The sequence below is a fragment of the Salvelinus alpinus genome, chromosome 10 (assembly GCF_045679555.1).
Source record: "Salvelinus alpinus chromosome 10, SLU_Salpinus.1, whole genome shotgun sequence".
Taxonomy (NCBI): Eukaryota; Metazoa; Chordata; class Actinopteri; order Salmoniformes; family Salmonidae; genus Salvelinus; species Salvelinus alpinus.
Window position 1 is genome coordinate 10,595,899 of NC_092095.1, and position 20,728 is coordinate 10,616,626.

A 20,728-nucleotide genomic window follows, 5' to 3' on the forward strand; every position below is an offset into this window, starting at 1 on the left:
CACCACCATGCTTCACTGTGGGGATGGTGTTCTCGCGGTGATGAGAGGTGTTGGGTTTGCGCCAGACATAGCGTTTTCCTTGATGGCCAAAAAGCTCCATTTTAGTCTCATCTGACCAGAGTACCTTCTTCTGTATGTTTGGGGAGACTCCCAAATGTCTTTTGAAGAAAACCAAACGTGTTTGCTTATTTTTATCTTTAAGCCATGGCTTTTTTTCTGGCCACTCTTCCATAAAGCCCAGCTCTGTGGAGTGAACGGCTTAAAGTGGTGCTTTGCAGCTCATTCAGGGTTATCTTTGGTCTCTTTGTTGCCTCTCTGATTAATGCCCTCCTTGCCTGGTCTCTGAGTTTTGGTGGGCGGCCCTCTCTTGGCAGGTTTGTTGTGGTGCCATATTCTTTAAATTTTTTAATAATGGATTTAAATGGTGCTGTATGGGCTGTTCAAAGTTTTGGATATTTTTTTATAACCCAACCCTGATCTGTACTTCTCCACAACCTGTTTGGAGAGCTCCTTGGTCTTCATGGTGCCACCTGCTTGGTGGTGCCTGTTGCTTAGTGGTGTTAAAGACTCTGGGGGCTTTCAGAATAGATGTATATATACTGAGATCATGTGACAGATCATGTGACACTTATATTGCACACAGGTGGACTTTAGTTAACAAATGATGTGACTTCTGAAGGTAATTGGTTGCACCAGATCTTATTTAGGGGCTTCATAGCAAAGGAGGTGAATACATAAGCACGCACAACTTTTAAATTCTTTATTTTTTTTAAACAAGTAATTTTTTCATTTCACTTCACCAATTTGGACTATTTTGTGTATGTCCATTACATGAAATCCAAATAAAAATCTTTTTAAATTACAGGTTGAAATGCAACAAAATAGGAAAAACGGCAAGGGGGATGAATACTTTTGCAAGGCAATGTACCTGAACCACTTCCCAAGGCATTATAAATCTAATACCTGAACGACTTCCCAATTCATTATAAATATAATACCTGAACGACTTCCCAAGGCATTATAAATCTAATACCTGAACGACTTCCCAAGACATTATAAATATAATACCTGAACGACTTCCCAAGACATTATAAATATAATACCTGAACGACTTCCCAAGGCATTATAAATGTAATACCTGAACGACTACCCAAGGCATTATAAATGTAATACCTGAACCACTACACAAGGCCTCATGAATCAAAATAAATTATCCTCTGCATCAGAAAAGCTATTGAATATTCCCATCTCAGAAGCCCCTAGAAGAAAACCAACCCCATGATATTAGGTCATGACAGTCTTTGATTATTGTTATAAATCCTTCCTTAGTAGTCCGGAAACAAAACAGAGATGTTGTTTAACACCCAGAGACACACCCGCAGACAAAGCTATCACCTCCCACCTCCTCCACTCCACTCCCATCCCATAACTCACCCTGTTGTTTCTCTGAGAGGCCTGTGGGTCAGTCAACCATGCTCCAAACCGGGTGCCAGATGTCTTTATTGTTACAGGTCCAGTGATTTTCATTAATTTCCCACATGCTGTTAATAAAGAAATGCAGTGGTAAGATGTACTGTTTTTTTTCCTCCTCGTCTTACTAGATTTCTCAAGCCAATTTCATGCCTGCGCCACTGTGAGAGTTTACTGAACAACGCTGTACATATTAAAACCAGGCTGGCGGAGACAAGCACACACTCAGCTCTAGGCCTCAGGCAGTCATATCGGACTCAATCAATTGGCCATAGGTACTGACTGCACGTGAAAGCGGTTTGCTAATACTGCTTGTGGTATCCCACAAGTTATTGCAGAGTTATATATGAGCACATGCAGGTACAACTGATCACTCACTGGGTTTTGCCCACACAGTCGATATTGATCTGGTTGTACTCACTGAGTTTGCCCACACAGTCGATATTGATCTGGTTGTACTCACTGAGTTTGACCACACAGTCGATATTGATCTGGTTGTACTCACTGAGTTTGCCCACACAGTCGATATTGATCTGGTTGTACTCACTGAGTTTGCCCATGCAGTCAATATTGATCTGGTTCTACTCACTGAGTTTGCCCATGCAGTCGATGCTGATCTGGTTCTGCTCACTGGGTTTTGCCCATGCAGTCGATGCTGATCTGGTTCTGCTCACTGAGTTTGCCCATGCAGTCGATGCTGATCTGGTTCTACTCACTGAGTTTGCCCATGCAGTCGATACTGATCTGGTTCTGCTCACTGGGTTTTGCCCACGCAGTCGATACTGATCTGGTTCTGCTCACTGAGTTTGCCCATGCAGTCGATACTGATCTGGTTCTACTCACTGATTTTGCCCATGCAGTCAATACTGATCTGGTTCTACTCACTGAGTTTGCCCATGCAGTCGATATTGATCTGGTTCTACTCACTGAGTTTGCCCATGCAGCAGATACTGATCTGGTTCTACTCACTGAGTTTGCCCATGCAGTCGATATTGATCTGGTTCTACTCACTGAGTTTCCCCATGCAGTCAATATTGATCTGGTTCTACTCACTGAGTTTCCCCATGCAGTCGATACTGATCTGGTTCTACTCACTGAGTTTCCCCATGCAGTCGATACTGATCTGGTTCTACTCACTGAGTTTGCCCATGCAGTCGATACTGATCTGGTTCTACTCACTGAGTTTGCCCATGCAGTCAATACTGATCTGGTTCTACTCACTGAGTTTGCCCATGCAGTCGATATTGATCTGGTTCTACTCACTGAGTTTGCCCATGCAGCAGATACTGATCTGGTTCTACTCACTGAGTTTGCCCATGCAGTCGATATTGATCTGGTTCTACTCACTGAGTTTCCCCATGCAGTCAATATTGATCTGGTTCTACTCACTGAGTTTCCCCATGCAGTCGATACTGATCTGGTTCTACTCACTGAGTTTCCCCATGCAGTCGATACTGATCTGGTTCTACTCACTGAGTTTGCCCATGCAGTTATGCAGCCTGCTGTCCAGTCTGAGGACCCTCTGGTAGAGCTCGTCATAGTCGTATGCCCCCATCTCCTCCTGAATGGCTGTGAGCACCATGGACAGGTTTCTGATCTCCTCTTTAAAGGAGGAGATGAGCTGGGCGTCTGTCTTGTACTGTTCCAACACAGGGATCAGAGGCTGCAGCTCATCCATCTTGTTCTTCAGCTCCTGAAGTAGACACAAAGACAGAGATGGACACAGAGACAGAGACAGACACAAAGACAAAGAGACAGACACAGAGACAGACACAGAGACAGAGATGGACACAGAGACATAGACAGACACAAAGACACAGAAACAGACACAGAGACAGACACAGAGACAGACACAGAGACAGAGACAGACACAGAGACAGACACAGAGACAGAGATGGACACAGAGGCATAGACAGACACAAAGACAGAGATGGACACAGAGACATAGACAGACACAGAGACAGACACAGAGACAGAGACAGACACAGAGACAGACACAGAGACATAGACAGACACAGACAGAAACAGACACAGAGACAGACACAGAGACAGACACAGAGACAGAGACAGACACAGAGACAGACACAGAGACATAGACAGACACAGACAGAAACAGACACAGAGACAGACACAGAGACAGGCACAGAGACAGACAGAGACAGGCACAGAGACAGACACAGAGACAGGCACAGAGACAGACAGAGACAGGCACAGACAGAGACAGGCACAGAGACAGGCACAGACAGAGACAGAAACAGAGGCAGGCACACAGAAACAGAGACAGGCACAGAGACAGGCACAGACACAGGCACAGAGACAGGCCCACAGACAGACACAGGCACCAGACAGAGACACGCACAGAGACATAGACAGGCAATGTGACAGAGACAGAGAGAGGCATTAAGACAGTGACCGTGACAGGCACAGTGACAGTGACAGAGACAGAGGCAGGCATAAAGACAGAGACAGGCCATACTGGTAGAAGAGAAAGAGAAGAGAAGAGGCCATAATGGTAGAAGAGAGAAGAGAAGATGCCATAATGGTAGAACAGAAGAGAGAAGAGAAGAGGCCAAGATGGTAGAACAGAAGAGAGGAGAAGAGGCCATCGTGGCAGAAGAGAAGTGAGAAGAGAATAGAAGATAAAAGGCCATAATGGTAGAAGAGAGAAGAAAAGAGAAGAGGCCATAACAGAAGAAGAAAAGAGAGAAGAGAAGTCTATAATGGTAAAAGAGAAGAGAGAAGAGGCCATGATGGCAGAAGAGAAGACAGAAGTCCACAATGGTAAAGAGAAAAGGCCATAATGGTAGAAGAGTGAAGAGAAGGGGCAATAAAGACAGAAGAGAGGAGAAAAGAGACTATGCCATAATGGTAGAAGAGAAGAGGCCATAATGGTAGAAGGAGAAGATAGAAGTGGCCATAATGTTAGAAGGAGAAGATTGAAGAGAAGAGGCCATAATGGTAGAAGGAGAAGAGAGAAGGGAAGAGGCCATAATGGTAGAAGGAGAAGAGAAGAGGACATAATGGTAGAAGAGAAGAGAGAAGGGAAGAGGCCATAATGGTAGAAGAGAAGAGAGAAGAGGCCATAATGGTAGAAGGAGAAGAGAGAAGGGAAGAGGCAATAATGGTAGAATGAGAAGAGAAGAGGCCATAATGGTAGAAGAGAAGAGAGAAGATGCCATAATGGTAGAAGGAGAAGAGAGAAGGGAAGAGGCAATAATGGTAGAAGGAGAAGAGAGAAGGGAAGAGGCCATAATGGTAGAAGAGAAGAGAGAAGAGGCCATAATGGTAGAAGAGAAGAGAGAAGGGAAGAGGCAATAATGGTTGAAGAGAAGAGAGAAGAGAAGAGGCCATAATGGTAGAAGAGAAGAGGCCATAATGGTAGAAGAGAAGAGAGAAGAGGCCATAATGGTAGACGGAGAAGAGAGAAGGGAAGAGGCAATAATGGTTGAAGAGAAGAGAGAAGAGAAGAGGCCATAATGGTAGAAGAGAAGAGGCCATAATGGTAGAAGAGAGAAGTGAAGAGGCCATAATGGTAGAAGAGAGAAGTGAAGAGGCCATAATGGTAGAAGGAGAAGAGAAGAGAGAAGAGGCCATAATGGAAGAAGAGAAGAGGCCATAATGGTAGAAGAGGAGGCCTCTCTGCTCAGGTGACGTGGTCAGGAAAATTACCTGGGCCTATTTATAAACAATGTTCTATACTTTAATGTATCCTAGTGCTGTAATGTTTTGTACTTTATTGTATTCTAGTGCTGTAATGTTCTGTACTTTATTGTATTCTAGTGCTGTAATGTTTTGTACTTTATTGTATTCTAGTGCTGTAATGTTCTGTACTTTATTGTATTCTAGTGCTGTAATGTTCTGTACTTTAATGTATCCTAGTACTGTAATGTTTTGTACTTTATTGTATTCTAGTGCTGTAATGTTCTGTACTTTATTGTATTCTAGTGCTATAATGTTTTGTACTTTATTGTATTCTAGTGCTGTAATGTTCTGTACTTTATTGTATTCTAGTGCTGTAATGTTCTGTACTTTATTGTATTCTAGTGCTGTAATGTTCTGTACTTTATTGTATTCTAGTGCTGTAATGTTCTGTACTTTATTGTATTCTAGTGCTATAATGTTTTGTACTTTATTGTATTCTAGTGCTGTAATGTTCTGTACTTTATTGTATTCTAGTGCTGTAATGTTTTGTACTTTATTGTATTCTAGTGCTGTAATGTTCTATACTTTATTGTATTCTAGTGCTGTAATGTTCTGTACTTTATTGTATTCTAGTGCTGTAATGTTTTGTACTTTATTGTATTCTAGTGCTGTAATGTTCTATACTTTATTGTATTCTAGTGCTGTAATGTTCTGTACTTTATTGTATTCTAGTGCTGTAATGTTCTGTATTTTATTGTATTCTAGTGCTGTAATGTTCTGTACTTTATTGTATTCTAGTGCTGTAATGTTCTGTACTTTATTGTATTCTAGTGCTGTAATGTTCTGTACTTTATTGTATTCTAGTGCTGTAATGTTCTGTACTTTATTGTATTCTAGTGCTGTAATGTTCTGTACTTTATTGTATTCTAGTGCTGTAATGTTTTGTACTTTATTGTATTCTAGTGCTGTAATGTTCTGTACTTTATTGTATTCTAGTGCTATAATGTTCTGTACTTTATTTTATTCTAGTGCTGTAATGTTCTGTACTTTATTGTATTCTAGTGCTGTAATGTTCTGTACTTTATTGTATTCTAGTGCTGTAATGTTCTGTACTTTATTGTATTCTAGTGCTGTAATGTTCTGTACTTTATTGTATTCTAGTGCTGTAATGTTTTGTACTTTATTGTATTCTAGTGCTGTAATGTTCTGTACTTTATTGTATTCTAGTGCTATAATGTTCTGTACTTTATTGTATTCTAGTGCTGTAATGTTCTGTACTTTATTGTATTCTAGTGCTATAATGTTCTGTACTTTATTGTATTCTAGTGCTGTAATGTTCTGTACTTTATTGTATTCTAGTGCTGTAATGTTCTGTACTTTATTGTATTCTAGTGCTGTAATGTTCTGTACTTTATTGTATTCTAGTGCTGTAATGTTCTGTACTTTATTGTATTCTAGTGCTGTAATGTTTTGTACTTTATTGTATTCTAGTGCTGTAATGTTCTGTACTTTATTGTATTCTAGTGCTGTAATGTTCTGTACTTTATTTTATTCTAGTGCTGTAATGTTCTGTACTTTATTGTATTCTAGTGCTGTAATGTTCTGTACTTTATTGTATTCTAGTGCTGTAATGTTCTGTACTTTATTGTATTCTAGTGCTGTAATGTTCTGTACTTTATTGTATTCTAGTGCTGTAATGTTTTGTACTTTATTGTATTCTAGTGCTGTAATGTTCTGTACTTTATTGTATTCTAGTGCTATAATGTTCTGTACTTTATTGTATTCTAGTGCTGTAATGTTCTGTACTTTATTGTATTCTAGTGCTATAATGTTCTGTTCTTTATTGTATTCTAGTGCTATAATGTTCTGTACTTTATTGTATTCTAGTGCTATAATGTTCTGTACTTTATTTTATTCTAGTGCTGTAATGTTCTGTACTTTATTGTATTCTAGTGCTGTAATGTTCTGTACTTTATTGTATTCTAGTGCTGTAATGTTCTGTACTTTATTGTATTCTAGTGCTGTAATGTTCTGTACTTTATTGTATTCTAGTGCTGTAATGTTCTGTACTTTATTGTATTCTAGTGCTGTAATGTTTTGTACTTTATTGTATTCTAGTGCTGTAATGTTCTGTACTTTATTGTATTCTAGTGCTATAATGTTCTGTACTTTATTTTATTCTAGTGCTGTAATGTTCTGTACTTTATTGTATTCTAGTGCTGTAATGTTCTGTACTTTATTGTATTCTAGTGCTGTAATGTTCTGTACTTTATTGTATCCTAGTGCTGTAATGTTCTGTACTTTATTGTATTCTAGTGCTGTAATGTTTTGTACTTTATTGTATTCTAGTGCTGTAATGTTCTGTACTTTATTGTATTCTAGTGCTATAATGTTCTGTACTTTATTGTATTCTAGTGCTGTAATGTTCTGTACTTTATTGTATTCTAGTGCTGTAATGTTCTGTACTTTATTGTATTCTAGTGCTGTAATGTTCTGTACTTTATTGTATTCTAGTGCTATAATGTTCTGTACTTTATTTTATTCTAGTGCTGTAATGTTCTGTACTTTATTGTATTCTAGTGCTGTAATGTTCTGTACTTTATTGTATTCTAGTGCTGTAATGTTCTGTACTTTATTGTATTCTAGTGCTGTAATGTTCTGTACTTTATTGTATTCTAGTGCTGTAATGTTTTGTACTTTATTGTATTCTAGTGCTGTAATGTTCTGTACTTTATTGTATTCTAGTGCTATAATGTTCTGTACTTTATTGTATTCTAGTGCTGTAATGTTCTGTACTTTATTGTATTCTAGTGCTATAATGTTCTGTACTTTATTGTATTCTAGTGCTATAATGTTCTGTACTTTATTGTATTCTAGTGCTGTAATGTTCTGTACTTTATTGTATTCTAGTGCTGTAATGTTCTGTACTTTATTGTATTCTAGTGCTGTAATGTTCTGTACTTTATTGTATTCTAGTGCTGTAATGTTTTGTACCTGGAAGTTCCTGGTTATAATGGTCTTCCTGTTGTCTTCTATCTGTCTGAGCGTGGTCTGGAGCCCTTTCATCTGATTCTCCATCTTCATGACGTACTGGAAGTCCCTCTGGGTCCGCAGGTTCAACACCTCAATGGACTGGGACATGTTCTGCACCTGGACCAGAGAATACAACTACCTCCAATATGTTCTGGACTACAGCAAACAGAAGCACATTCAATCTAGCCTAGTCGACCCAGATCTGTTTGTCTTTGGCATGACGGCCATGACCAGAGGAGTTGTCGAGACAGCACAGACCAATCTGGAACCAAGCAAAATTAAATCTACTCAACCTTCTCAAACAAGAACTGAGTTTACAGTAACCGAAAGGATGCTAGATCGAATCCCTGAGCTGACAAGGTACAAATCTGTCGTTCTGCCCCTGAACAAGGCAGTTAACCCACTGTTCCTAGGCCATCATTGTAAATAAGAATTTGTTAATAATTGACTTGCCTAGCTAAATAAAGGTTAAAATTAAATAACAATTACACAGACTCCTTAGCAAACTAACTTGAGATTTTTATGTGTAACTCAGATTGAGGTGTAACAATCCTATTCTCCCATTGACAACAAAGCATGTCTATATGGAGGTTAAAGACTGAATTACATACACACACCCCAAGGCAAGTTGGAATTAAGCCCTGTTCGAAAACTGTATTTGAGCATGTCAATGCCTATTCCCCCTCAGGAGACTGAAAAGATTTGGCATGGGTCCTCAGATACTCAAAAAGTTCTAAAGCTGCACCATCGAGAGCATCTTGACTGGTTGCATCACCACTTGGTATGGGAACTGCTCGGCATCTGAGGGTAGTACGTATGGCCCAGTACATCACTGGGCACAAGCTTCCTGCCATCCAGGAACTCTCTATACCAGGCGGTACCGCTTGGAGCGCAAATTCTAGGTCCAAAACGCTCCTTAACAGCTTCTACTCCAAAGCCATTAAACTGCTGAAAAGTTAATCAAATGGCTACCTGGACATTTTTCATTGACCCCCTTTTTTGCGTTGCTGCTACTCGCTGTTTATTATCTATGCACATTGACTCGGTAGCAGAACCCCCTGTACATGTATATAGCCTCATTATTGTTAATTGATTGTGTAACTTTTTTCTTGCTTTAGTTTATTTTTTATTTGAAAAAAAAATGTTTCCCAAATATTTTCTTACTTGAAATTGTTTGTCTGAATTGTTGGTTAAGGGCTTGTAAGTAAGGATTTCACGGTAAGGTGTTGTATTTGGCGCAATTGACAAATTGGCGCAATTGACAAATCTCAGTCATGAGATTACCTTTGGATCCTGAGTCATGGGATTACCTTTGGATCCTGAGTCATGGGATTACCTTTGGATCCTGAGTCATGGGATTACCTTTGGATCCTGAGTCATGAGATTACCTTCGGATCCGGAGTCATGGGATTACTTTTGGATCCTGAGACATGGGATTACCTTCGAATCCGGAGTCATGGGATTACTTTTGGATCCTGAGACATGGGATTACCTTCGAATCCGGAGTCATGGAATTACGCCCATTTTTCATCCCAGTCTACAAGACACTAGCAAAACCCAAGCCTACTGTACTTGATAGTAAGAGCACTCACTGCTGCCACTAGTGGCTGGACAGATGTCCAATTCCGAAGTCAATCTCGAGTGATCTGCCTGAGCTGACATGGGGGCTAATTGTGTGACTGTCAGGGAAAAACTGCTGATGCACACCAACATTTTGAAATTGCACCTAATGCTCAACAGTAAATTGAGTTACAAAAATAAATATACAGTATATATATTTTTCATTTGGGATGTTGGGGGCCCCCTAGCAGACACAGGGCCCTAAACTGTCGATTATGCCTGGAGCCGGCCCTGATAGAGTATGTACTGTATGTGTCTGTATTGCTTTGTGTGTGACCTTCTCCAGTAGCTGGCGGAGCTGTCTTCCCTTGGCGTCTCTGGAGCAGAGGTTCTGTTCAGGTGCCACCACCGTGCAGATACACCGCCCGTCAGTATCCTGGGCTGAGCTGTACACCTGCCAACCCTCCTTAGGCCCGATGGTCTACACACACAAACAAACACACAAACAAGAAAATATCCATGAAGGGAATCAGTAATCTGGATAAATGACGTTGGACGACAGACAACATTCTTCAATGTGAACTGGTAGCTAGATAATCATATAGCTAGTGATAGAAAGGGATAGATATGTCAAATGTTATAGTATACCGTGCCTTGAAAAAGTATTCATCCCCCTTGGCGTTTTTCCTATTTTGTTGCATTACAACCTGTAATTTAAATTGATTTTCATTTGGATTTTATGTAATGGACATATACACAAAATAGTCTGAACTGGTGAAGTGAAATTTAAAAAATGACTTGTTCCAAAAAAAAAAAAAAAAAAAAAGTAAAGTGAAAAGTGGTGCGTGCATATGTATTCACCCCCTTTACTATGAAGCCCCTAAATAAACTCTGGTGCAACCAGTTACCTTCAGAAGTTACAAAATTAGGTGTACTTTATTTAAGTGTCACATGATCTGTCACATGATTTCAGTATATATACACCAGTTCTGAAAGGCCCCAGAGTCTGCAACACCACTAAGCAATGGTCACCACCAAGCAAGCGGCACCATGAAGACCAAGGAACTCTCCAAACAGGTCAGAGACAAAGTTGTGGAGAAGTACAGATCAGGGTTGGGCTATAAAAAAATATCTGAAACATTGAACATCCCACAGAGCATCATTAAATCCATAAATAAAAAATGTAAAGTATATGGCACCACAACAAACCTGCCAAGTGAGGACCACCCACCAAAACACAACGAACAGGCAAGGAGGGCATTAATCAGAGAGGCAACAAAGAGACCAATGATAACCCTGAAGGAGCTGCAAAGTTCCAAAGCGGAGATTGGAGTCTGTCCATAGGACCACTTTAAGCCGTACACTCCACAGAGCTGGGCTTTACGGAAGAGTGGCCAGAAAAAAGCCATTGCTCAAAGAAAAAAATAACCAAATACGTTTGGTGTTCGCCAAAAGGCATGTGGGAGACTCCCCAAACATATTGAAGAAGGTACTCTGGTCAGATGAGACAAAAATTGAGCTTTTTGGCCATCAAGGAAAACGCTATGTCTGGTTCAAACCTAACACCTCTCATCACCCCGAGAACCCCATCCCCACATTGAAGCACGGTGGTGGCAGCATCATGCTGTGGGGATGTTTTTCATCGGCAGGGACTGGGAAACAGGTCAGAATTGAAGGAATGATGGATGGCGCTAAATACAGGGAAATTCTTGAGGGAAACCTGTTTGAGTCTTCCAGAGATTTGAGACTGGGACGAAGGTTCACCTTCCAGCAGAACAATGACCCTAAGCATACTGCTAAAGCAACACTCGAGTGGTTTTAGGGGAAACATTTAAAGGTCTTGGAATGGCCTAGTCAAAGCCCAGACCTCAATCCAATTGAGAATCTGTGGTATGACTTAAATATTGCTGTACACCAGCGGAACCCATCCAACTTGAAGGAGCTGGAGCAGTTTTGCCTTGAAGAATGGGCAAAAATCCCAGTGGCTAGATGTGCCAAGCTTATAGAGACATACCCCAAGAGACTTGCAGCTGTAATTGCTGCAAAAGGTGGCTCTACAAAGTATTGACTTTGGGGGGGTGAATAGTTATGCTTGCTCAAGTTGACTGTTTTTTGGGGTCTGGGGCTGTTTTTTATAGTTCGTGCTAGGCCCCATCGTTCCAGTGAAGGGAAAACATAACGCTACAGCATACAATGACATTCTAGACAATGCCCACATGCACAAAGTGAGGTCCATACAGACATGGTTTGTGTGGAAGAACTTAACTGGCCTGCACAGAGCTCTGTCCTCAAAACCATCAAACACCTTTGTGATGAATTGGAACGGTAACTGTGAGCCAGGCCTACTCGCCCAACATCAGTGCCCAACCTCACTAATGCTCTTGTGGCTGAATGGAAGCAAGTCCCTGCAGCAATGTTCCAACATCTAGTGGAAAGCCTTCCCAGAAGAGTGGAGGCTGTTATAGCAGCAAAGGGGGGGACCAACTCCATATTAATGCCCATGATTTTGGAATGAGATGTTCGACAAGCAGGTGTCCACATAGCTTCCTTATACCATACATATTCAAAAGTAAGGAAATATTTTACTTTTTTTCTAGACATATTTAACCCTTTATTTTTGTTGCCACAAAACTACAGCACATTAGGAAAGTACTCAGACCCCTTGACTTTTTCCACATTTTGTTACGTTACAGCCTTATTCAAAAATGTATTAATGTTTTTCCTCATCTATCTACACACAATATCCCATAATGACGAAGCAAAAACAGCTTTTTAGAAATGTTTGTAAATGTATTAAAAATAAATAACAAAAATACCTTATTTACGTAACTATTCAGAGCCTTTGCTATGAGACTCGACATTGAGCTCAGGTGCATCCTGTTTCCATTTATCATCCTTGAGATGTTTCTACAACTTGATTGGAGTCCACCTGTGGTAAATTCAATTGATTGGACATGATTTGGAAAGGCACACACCTGTCTATACAAGGTTCCACAGTTGACAGTGTATGAGCAAAAACTAAGTCATGAGGTCGAAGGAATTGTCCGTAGATTTTGTCGAGGCCCAGATCCTGGGAATATATTTATTTATTAATTTCTGCTGCATTGAAGGTCCCCAAGAACACAGTGGCCTCCATCATTCTTAAATGGAAGAAGTTTGGAACCACCAAGACTCCTCCTTGAGCTGGCCGCCCGGCCAAACTGAACAATCAGGGGAGAAGGGCCTTGGTCAGGGAGGTGACCAAGAACCTGATGGTCACTCTGACAGAGCTCCAGAGTTCATCTGTGGAGATGGGAGAACCTTCCAGAAGGACAACCATCTCTGCAACACTCCACCAATCAGACACTTACGGTAGAGTGGCCAGACGGAAGCCACTCCTCACTAAAAGGCACATGACAGCCCACTTGGAGTTTGCCAAAAGGCACCTAAAGGACTCTCAGACCATGAGAAAAAAGATTCTCTGGTCTGATGAAACCAAGATTGAACTTTTTGGCCTGAATGCCAAGCGTCACGTCTTAAGGAAACCTGACACCATCCCTACGGTGAAGTACGGTGGTGGCAGCATCATGCTGTGGGGATGTTTTTCAGCAGCAGGGACTTGGAGACTAGTCAGGTTTGAGGGAAAGATGAACGGAGCAAAGTACAGAGAGATCCTTGATGAAAACCTCCTCCAGAGCCCTCAGAACCTTAGACTGGGGCGAAGGTTCACCTTGCAACAGGACAACGACCCTAAGCACACAGCCAAGACAACGTAGGAGTGGCTTTGAGACAAGTCTCAGAATATTCTTGAGTTGCTCAGCCAAAGCCCGGACTTGAACCCGATCAAACATCTCGCTCCCCCATCCAACTTGACAGAGCTTGAGAGGATCTGCAGGGAAAAAAGGGATAAACTCCCCAAATACTGGTGTGCCATACTTGTAGCGTCGTACCCAAGAAGACTCAAGGCTGTAATCGCTGCCTAAAGTGCTGGTGCATCAATAGACACATTTTTCTAAGGAATACAGACAAACACATTGACATGTCTGTCTTATTTTTCTCCATTCCTTTAAACGTGCAGCTCTCAGAAAACCATCCCATTAAAACATTAATCATCGGTCTGTCACTTCAGAGAGAGAGATAGAGAGAGATAGAGAAATAGACATAAAGAGAGAGAGAGAGAGAGAGGAGAGAGGAGAGAGAGGAGAAAGAGAGAGGGGGAGAGATGGTGAGAGAGGTGAGAGAGATTGTGAGAGAGGAGAGGAGAGAGAGAGGGAGAGAGGAGAGAGAGAGGAGAGCAGAGCAGAGGGAGAGAGGAGAGAGAGAGGGGGAGAGAGGAGAGAGAGGTGAGAGAGATTGTGAGAGGAGAGTGAGGGGAGAGGAGAGGGGAGAAGAGAGGAGAGAGGAGAGAGAGGGGAGAGAGAGGAGAGAGAGAGAGGAGAGAGAGAGGGGAGAGAGGAGAGAGGAGAGGGGGGAGAGAGGAGAGAGGAGAGAGGGAGAGGGAGAGGAGAGGGAGAGGAGAGAGATGCGGGTGTGAAATAGACAACCCCAGATGCTTGTGCAGGGAGTTAAACTGGTGCTGGTCCACTGAGGATGGGGATGCAGCAGGGGTGGCTCCATGGCTCTCGTGAAAGGTATTTTGTGAGAATGATTAATGACCATCCATTGGAGTGTATCTCTGTGGGAAACCAATGTAGTCTTGTATCAGATCCTCCTCTATCTAACTTACAGAGATCTGGAACCATAGTGTACTGTGTATTGACTGCAGAGAGAGATTATGTGAGTGTGTGAGACAGAAAATGCCCTAAAGTTCTCAAAATGTTGCAATTCCTATTTTTTTATCCTCTGTGGACCTTTTATGAACTGTGTCCTAACAGTGTTACTTTGATGTACAGTTTGAACTGGGCTATAATATGCAAGACACGTCCTGTAGCAGAGCTACCGTCAACACCTTACCGCCCACAGCAGAGCAGAAACAAACTAACAGACAGTTCATAGTGGGGTTGAAGAGACGAATGATTAAATAAACACACACTCATACACACACACACACACACACACACACACACACACACACACACACACACACACACACACACACACACACACACACACACACACACACACACACACACAGACACACACACTCACAAAAATAAATGCACACGACATCAGGAGGGCTACCTCAGAACGTCTGAAAATTGTTTTTAAAGAACTGAAAGATTCCAAAAAGCAGCCAATCATTTCAGGTCCGGTATGTTGGGCAGCGCGTGTGAAACATTCAGCGACCTACTGGCATTACACAGCTGGCTAAAAGATTACTGTAGTTCTGTTGGAAACACTTTCATAGATAACTTTGACACATTCTTTGAAACAGAAGATATTGGCTCCTCCACTCTGGCCACGCATTTCAAGGCTGCGTTGAGACAGCGATGACCAAAGCCCAGCTCAGTTAATTCATACCTTTGTGATGCTGAAATGTCATAATGTTGCATCAAATGTGCGTTATTACAGGGGAGTTGGCTGACACAATGTAAGTAACTTAATTAATATCCCCCTAACTGCCCTGAATACCTCTGTTGATCCTAAAGCTATTGTATGCAGTAATCATGTGCCTATGAACCAGAGTTAGACTGTTAGCACTGAGGTGGTGTGTCCTAGTAGGAAATCGCCTGTGTGCAGCTCACCGTGCACTTTAAGCTCCAATATAAATAACATGAGCATGTCTACTTCTGATAAGCTTCCCAGTAAAGCATTAAAATCAATCAAGCAACACAGAAAAGTTATAAGAATAGCCCTTAACATATGTAGCCTAAGAAACAAGGTTCATGAAGTCAATAACTTGCTAGTAACAGATGACATTCATATTCTAACTCTTTCTGAAACTCAGATAATACCTTTGATGATACAGTGGTAGCAATACATTGTTAAAACATTTACCGAAAATACAGAAATGCCGATGGGGGCGGTGTTCCTTTTAAAGTAATATGGCTACAGATTCATCTGCCTCACCTAAAGCCCATTCTCGTGGGAAGCTGCTATAGACCACCAAGTGCTAACAGTCAGTATCTGGATAATATGTGTGAAATGCTTGATAATATATGTGATATCAACAGAAAGGTATATTTTCTGGGTGATTTAAATATTGACTGGCTTTCATCAAGCTGCCACACTCAAGAAAAAGCTTCAAACTGTAACCAGTATCTGCAACCTGGTTCAGGTTATCAGTCAACCTACCAGGGTAGTTACAAACAGCACAGGAATTAAAATCATCAACATGCATTGATCATATCTTTACTAATGTTGCAGAAATTTGCTTTAAAGCAGTATCGAAGTCCATTGGATTTAGTGAATATAGTAGCCATGTCTAGGAAAACCAAAGTTCCAAAGGCTGGGCCTAATATAGTGTATAAGAGGTCATACAAGAAGTTTGTAGTGATTCCTATGTTGATGATGTAAAGAATATTTGCTGGTCTGTGGTGTGTAGTGAGGAGCAACCAGATGCTGCACTTGACACTTTTATGAAATTGCTTATTCAAGTTAAGCACACACCCATTAAGAAAATTACTGTAAAAACTGTTAAATCCCTGTGGATTGATGATGGATTGAAAAATGTCTTATGGTTGAGAGGGATGAGGTAAAAGGTATGGCAAATAATTCTGACAGCACAACCGATTGGCAAACGTACTGCAAATTGAGAAATCATGTGACTAAACTAAATAAAAATAAACTATACTATGAAACAAAAACAAATGATATAAAGAATGATAGTAAAAAGCTTTGGGGCACCTTAAATTACATTTTGGGAAAAAGGCAAACTCAGCTCCATCATTCATTGAAATGATGGCTAATTTATCACAAAACAGAGTGATATTGTCAACTACTTTAATGATTTTTTTAAATGGGCAAGATTAGCAAACCTAGGCATGATATGCCAGCAACAAACGCAATAATTGTACTTTTGAATTCTGTAAAGTGAGTGTGGAAGAGGTGAAAAACATACTGTTGTCTATCAGCAATGACAAGCCACCAGGGTCTGACAACCTGGATGGACAAATACTGAGGATAATAGCAGATGATATTGGCACTCCTATTTGCCATGTCTTCAATTTAAGCTTACTAGAAAATGTGTGCCGTCAGGCCTGGAGGGAAGCAAAAGTCATTCCGCTACCCAAGAATAGTAAAGCCCCCTTTACTGGCTCAAATAGCCAACCAATCAGCCTGTTACCAACCCAATTGTGTTTGACCAGATACAATGCTATTTTAGAGTAAACAAATTGACAACAAACTTTTAACACACTTATATGGAAGGACATTCAACAAGCACAGCACTTACACAAATGATTGGCTGAGAGAAATTATGATAAAAATATTGTGAGGGCTGTTTTGTTAGACTTTAGTGTGGCTTTTGACAATATCGATCATAGTCTGCTGCTGGAAATAATTCATGCGTTATTGCTTTACAACCCCTGCTATATTGTAGATAAAGAGTTGCCTGTCTAACAGAACACAGGGGGTTTCCTTTAATGGAAGCCTCTCCAACATAATCCAGAAAGTGTCAGGAATTCCCCAGGGCAGCTGTTTAGGCCCTTTACTTTTTTCAATCTTTACTAACGACATGCCACTGGCTTTGAGTAAATCAAAAGATAAAACAGTACATCACATAACATTATTACACCACTACATATCTACAATACAAAATGTCAAATACCACCATACAACAATATTACAATGTATGTGTGTGTAGAGTGCTTGTGTCTGTACATTTGTGTGTGTCTCTTCACAGTCCACGCTTTTCCATAAGGTGTTATGGCTCAAAATTATAGGAGAGATTGACTTCATCACTACTTGTTTTTGTATGAAGTGGTGACAAGCTGAATCCACCAGAGGTCTGTTTAAACTACTGGCACACAGCTCAGACATCCGTGCATACCCCACAAGACACGCCACCAGAGGTCTCTTCACAATCCCCAAGTCTAGAACAGACTATTGGAAGAGTACAGTACAGTACATAGAGTCATGACTACTTTGAACTTTATTTCACTTCAGGTAACTGATGCAAGCAGTAAAGTCGGATAAAAAAACAGGTAAAAAATACACCTTATGGAAAAGCGTGGACTGTGAAGAGACACACACACAAATGTACAGACACAAGCTCTAGCACAAGCACTCTACACACACGTACATTGTAATATTGTTGTATGGTGGTATTATACATTTGGTATTGTAGATATATAGTGGTGTAATGTTATATGATGTACTGTTTTATCTTTTGATTTACTAGTAATGCAAGGGCCTTCGGAAGAGTAACCATGGTATCAGCTAATGGGGATCCCTAATATATACAAATACAGACACACACATACACACATACACACTGTAACACACTACTGTATGACAACTGATCAATACATAAAGATGTCAGCCTGGTCTAAACTAGTCATGTCAGAATAAAGGATGCTGAACAAACAAGACAACAGAAATGGACATAACTATTCATTACATCAAATGATCAAACTGTCTCTATAAAAGCTATGAGGTACTGGGAGCAACTGAAGTGGAATGTCTGTCCTGGAATTGATGATCATGCTCCTTAAACGAGTTAACATTTCTGCTCTAATGGTGGACAAGATGAAGTCGCAGTTGCCGTGTGTGTGAGTGGGTGATTTTGAGTGTGTGTGCGTGCCTGCACAGAGCTTCGTAACTAGACAGAGACAGACATTTTAGTCAGCAGCGGTTCAACTTAACAAGCGGTGACCTCCAAACGTAACAGCAACGACAACGATAACAACAGCACCTAACGTAGCACTGGAAACAACAGAGATAGATAGACAGAGATGGAGCGAGAGATAGACAGAGATGGAGAAAGATAGACGGAGAGAGAGGAGAGTGAAGATAGTGATGTGGAGTAAAAAGAGGATGACTGTAGAGGAATGTGTGACAGTGTGCTGCGGAATTATTCACAAGGTCAGAGAAGGCAGGGATGTATCACTCCTGGAAATAAATCAATTTCTCTCTCTCTCTCCAATTCAATTCAAGGGGCTTTATTGGCATGGGAAACATGTGTTAACATTGCCAAAGCAAGACAGGTAGATAATATACAAAAGTGAAATAAACAATCAAAATAAACAGTAAAGTTTCAAAACAATAAAGATATTACAAATGCCATATTATGTATGTATACAGTGTTGTAACAATGTACAAATGGTTAAAGTACACACGGGAAAATAAATAGGCATAAATATGGGTTGTATTTACAATGGTGTTTGTTCTTCACTGGTTGCCCTTTTCTTGTGGCAACAGGTCACAAATCTTGCTGCTGTGATGGCACACTGTGGAATTTCACCCAGTAGATATGGGAGTTTATCAAAATTGGGTTTGTTTTCAAATTCTTTGTGGATCTGTGTAATCTGAGGGAAATATGTGTCTCTAATATGGTCATACATTGGGCAGGAGGTTAGGAAGTGCAGCTCAATTTCCACCTCATTTTGTGGGCAGTGTGCACATAGCCTGCCTTCTCTCTCTCTCTCTCTCTCTCTCTCTCTCTCTCTCTCTCTCTCTCTCTCTCTCTCTCTCTCTCTCTCTCTCTCTCTCTCTCTCTCTCTCTCTCTCTCTCTCTCTCTCTCTCTCTCTCTCTCTCTCTCTCTCTCTCTCTCTCTCTCTCTCTCTCTCTCTCTCTCTCTCTATATATATATATAGACATATGAGAGAGTCAGTAGCAGTCAAAAGTGTGGATACACCTGTGGTAGCCATGTTGGTTAAGTGTGCCTTGAATTCTAAAAAATTACCAACAGTGTCACCAGCAAAGCACCCCCAAATCATCACACCTCCTTCTCCACTCATGGTGGGAACCACACATGCGGAGATCATCCGTTCACCTACTCTGCGTCTCACAAAGACATGGTGGTTGGAATCCAAAATCTCAAATTTGGACTCATCAGACCAAAGGACAGATTTCCACCGGTCTAATGTCAATTGCTCGTGTTTCCTGGCCCAAGCAAGTCTCTTCTTATTGGTGTCCTTTAGTAGTGGTTTCTTTGCAGCAATTTGACCATGAAGGCCTGATTCCCACAGTCTCCTCTGAACAGTTGATGTTGAGATGTGTCTGTGACTTGAACTCTGTGAAGCATTTATTTGGGCTGCAATTTCTGGGGCTGGTAACTCTAATGACCGTATCCTCTGCAGCAGAGGTAACTCTGGGTCTTCCTATCCTGTGGCAGTCCTCAGGAGAGCCAGTTTCATCGTAGCGCTTGATGGTTTTTGCGACTGCACTTTTCTGGTTTAACTGACTTTCATGTCTTAAAGTAATGATGGACTAACGTTCTTTCCATAATATGGACTTGGTCTTTTACCAAATAGGTCTATCTTCTGTATACCACCCCTACCATGTCACAACACAACTGATTGGCTCAAAAGCATTGCAAAGGAAATAAATTCCACGCATTAACTTTTAACATGGCACACCTGTTAATTGAAATGCATTCCAGGTGACTACCTCATGAAGCTTGTTGAGAGAATGCCACAACTTTTGACTGGTAGTGTGTGTGTATATAAATATATATACATCTCAACTGTGTTGAATACTCCAATATTTTTTCCAAGTCATTTTTCCAACAATTGTTTACAGACAGATTATTTCACTTATAACTCACTGTATCACAATTCCAGTGGGTAAGAAGTTTACATACACTAAGTTGACTGTGCCTTTAAACAGCTTGGAAAATTCCAGAAAATTAGGTCATGGGTTTAGAAGCTTCTGATAGTCTAACTGACATCATTTGAGTCAATTGGAGGTGTACCTGTGGATGTATTTCAAGGCCTACCTCCAAACTCAGTGCCTCTTTGCTTGACATCATGGGAAAATCAAAGGAAATCAGCCAAGACCTCAGAAAAAAAATTGTAGACCTCCACAAGGCTGGTTCATCCTTGGGAGCAATTTCCAAATGCCTGAAGGTACCACTTTCATCTGTGCAAACAATAGTACGCAAGTATAAACACCATGGGACCACGCAGCCGTCATACCGCTCAGGAAGGAGACGTGTTCTGT

At 40.9% G+C, this 20,728-nt stretch overlaps 1 protein-coding gene across 1 annotated transcript in view; it reads right to left on the reverse strand.

The window, feature by feature from the left end:
* LOC139531497 (noelin-3-like) overlaps positions 1–20,728 on the reverse strand; it is a 39,737-nt gene that overhangs the window by 2,076 nt on the left and 16,933 nt on the right. Inside the window, exons 2-5 of the mRNA XM_071327990.1 lie at positions 10,043–10,186; positions 8,107–8,262; positions 2,944–3,163; positions 1,435–1,541 (exon numbers count right to left, since the gene is read on the reverse strand). Coding sequence (XP_071184091.1) covers positions 1,435–1,541; positions 2,944–3,163; positions 8,107–8,262; positions 10,043–10,186 — 627 coding nt within the window. The remainder of the gene's footprint in view (positions 1–1,434; positions 1,542–2,943; positions 3,164–8,106; positions 8,263–10,042; positions 10,187–20,728) is intronic.